This window comes from Nannospalax galili, unplaced genomic scaffold (assembly GCF_000622305.1).
Source record: "Nannospalax galili isolate Female #2095 unplaced genomic scaffold, S.galili_v1.0 scaffold30903, whole genome shotgun sequence".
Taxonomy (NCBI): domain Eukaryota; kingdom Metazoa; phylum Chordata; class Mammalia; order Rodentia; family Spalacidae; genus Nannospalax; species Nannospalax galili.
This window is the reverse complement of record NW_008348784.1, coordinates 432-3,176: the sequence shown is the minus strand read 5'-3', so window position 1 is coordinate 3,176 and position 2,745 is coordinate 432. Positions and strand designations below refer to the sequence as shown.

General features: G+C 52.9%; 1 protein-coding gene across 1 annotated transcript; it reads right to left on the bottom strand.

The window, feature by feature from the left end:
• Positions 1-128: 128 nt before the first annotated feature.
• Positions 129-2,214, bottom strand: LOC103744253 (solute carrier family 52, riboflavin transporter, member 3-like). Its single transcript, XM_008845987.3, has 2 exons — positions 2,091-2,214; positions 129-1,517 (listed from the first exon to the last, which is right to left on the bottom strand). The coding sequence occupies exons 1-2, from the start codon at positions 2,154-2,156 to the stop codon at positions 1,335-1,337; spliced, it is 249 nt and encodes an 82-aa protein (XP_008844209.2). The 5' UTR covers positions 2,157-2,214; the 3' UTR covers positions 129-1,334.
• Positions 2,215-2,745: the final 531 nt, after the last annotated feature.

The window sequence follows — 2,745 nt, the reverse complement described above, 5'->3', positions numbered from 1 at the left end:
TGCTTCTTCTAATCATGTAGTTATTAAAAATGTAAAAAAATGATTAAAAAAATAATAATAAAGTGGGTATGTATACATGCTGGATTAATTTTTGTTTTTTTGTTTTTTGAGACAGGGTCTCACTGTGTAGCCTTGGCTGACCTTGAATTTACAAAGATCTGCCTGCCTCTGCCTCCAGAGTGCTGGGATTAAAGGTGTGTGCCACTGTACCTGGCTGGACTTGAACTCTCCATTGTTCTGCTTCAGCTTGGGATCCAGTGCTGAGATTCCAGGCCAGCAGCACCCACTAGGTCCCACCTACGTGTGCATACATATCAAGATGAACTGGACATGCATCATTTTACATATGAATTTTGAAGCATGCGACTCCATTAACTGTACAAACTCAGTAAAAAGGAGTGCAGAGTGGTACTCGTGGATAAAAGAGCAGTCTAGGAGGCAGGCAGGCACCAGGCCTCTCTCTGCTCTTGGTGCTGAAACCTTAACTGAAGCCTGATTAGGATGAAACACTGTGGAGTTCACTCTGGGCTTCTCCTTGGAAGATTGCTCTGAGTGATAGAATATTTTTATTTAAAAAAAAAAGCAAAACAAATAACAATTACAAAGCAGGTGCCTTTGTCATTGAGAACCACTTCTGGGGGTCCCCACTGCCCACTCTGCAGCCTGTTGGAGTTTACTTTCAGGGGGGAGCAGGGGTCCCTCAACTCACCCCAGGGTCTCATCGTCCAGGGTGGTAGGGAAGACGGAAGGTCTGTATCTGGACTGTGATAGCCACGCCTCTTGCAGTGGTACGTCTCTTGGGACACAGGAAAGGGATCCAGGCAGGAAAACTCCCAAACCCTCTGAACACTTCCAGGTTGTACTAAGAGGGTGTCAGTGCAGGAATGAGCCCAGGGGCTTGCTGTGTGCTACCGTACAAGCTATTGTGGAAACAGAGGCCCAGAGAAGTCAAATGACTTCCCTGCGGTCCCACAGCGGGTGAGGGCCGCTTACTTTCCCAGCTGTATCTCCCTAACATCACCCTTGGCAGCTGTGCTGGATGCTACAAACTGGATTTCTCAGAAGTCAAAGAACGAAGTCTGTAACTGGAGATCACAGACACAGCGTTGGGGGAGGGTTGTGCCTTGCAACTCCAGGGAGGCCTTTGGCCTTCCTCACAGTCCTTACCTGGCCTTTGCTGTTAAAAAGCTCAGGCTCCACCTCCCTCCTTCCCAGTCCTGGCTCTGTTACCTCAGGAGCACCCTTTGCCTCTGGGTCCCAACTTCAATGATGGGGAACGGCAGTGTTCTGTGGTGGCCAACCCGGCCTAGGCAGAGCAGTCCAGGCTGCAGTGATCAGCAGAGGAAAAGTCTTAGCACGTTCACCAGTGGGAACATGAGCAGAGCACCGACCAGCGAGCCCAGCTGCACCGCTGCCCCACACCACAAGAGGGCGCTGCGGCTTCGGTCGCGTAGGATCACACCCAACATCACCTTGACATAGCTGAAACAGGCTGTGAACAGCACCCAGGAGATCACCTGTGAAGACATGGCCACCAGGGGAGAGATGTGGAGGGAAGGGGGCTTGAGGGGGTGCCCTAGGGCAAAGAGTGCTCTGGCTGAGGGGAACCCATGGGATGACTCCTGACTGCAAGGAGACCCTATGGGGGTGACTCTGAAGGGCTAAGGGGGCCGCAGGAGCTAGTTTTCCAGAGTAAAGGAAAACCTGGGGTCTTTCCCCCCACGATCAAGTCAGGGCATATGAGAGGTGGCATTTTTGGGGAATCTCACCTCTGTAAGCCCCCACCTTTATGAGAACCACTGAGACGATTAGGGCAAATAGTGCTCTGGCTGAGGCGAACCCATGGGATGACTCCTGACGGCAAGGAGACCCTATGCGGGTGACTCTGAAGGGCTAAGGGGGCCGCAGGAGCTAGTTTTCCAGAGTAAAGGAAAACCTGGGGTCTTTCCCCCCACGATCAAGTCAGGGCATATGAGAGGTGGCATTTTTGGGGAATCTCACCTCTGTAAGCCCCCACCTTTATGAGAACCACTGAGACGATTATCTTTGGGGTCCCTCCAGCCTTGAGAAGGGTGGGAGGGGATACTTACAATGAGGACCTCCCCACCCCAGTGGCCCTGCAGGACAGGACAGGGGCTCATGGCAGCCATGGCCATGTTGTAGGCTCCAAAGCTGGTCCCCAACAGCGTGAGCACTCCCAGGAACACAAGTGACCTGTGAAAGAGCAGGGGAGGGCAGGGAAGGAGGTGAGATGTCTGCCCTTTGTCTCTTTCACCCAGACCTTGAGGAGTGGCCAGCACCTCCAGGGTGAGAGGTTAGACCTTTATGGGGGAAATTCCATTCTACCTGGCTCAAGAGGGCAATGAGATTCCTGAGAGTCAAGGCACCCAGAGTGTTCACACCAGATCACAGTTCCACCACCAAAACCCTGAGACTGGTCCTGACCTGTCCTCGCCTACATGATGGGAGGTTGGTGGGCAGTACTGCCTTGAAGGAGTGGAGCTCAGCGCTGGGCAGCCTCCTAGCTGATGTGGTGCGGGCTATCATTTCCTCCCTGATGCCAGCTCCTTGCCAGGAAGCTGCCAGAAGGGGCTTTGATCTCTGCAGGGTGTGCTGTGCTTCCTCCAGGACCCTCCTTTGTTCTCAGGGAAGAGTTGTCTGTCTGGAAGCCCAGCATTGAGCTCTGTAGGCGACGTTCCATCAGAGCCTGGCTGGCAACTGAGGACACTGCTTTCCTAGTAGGTC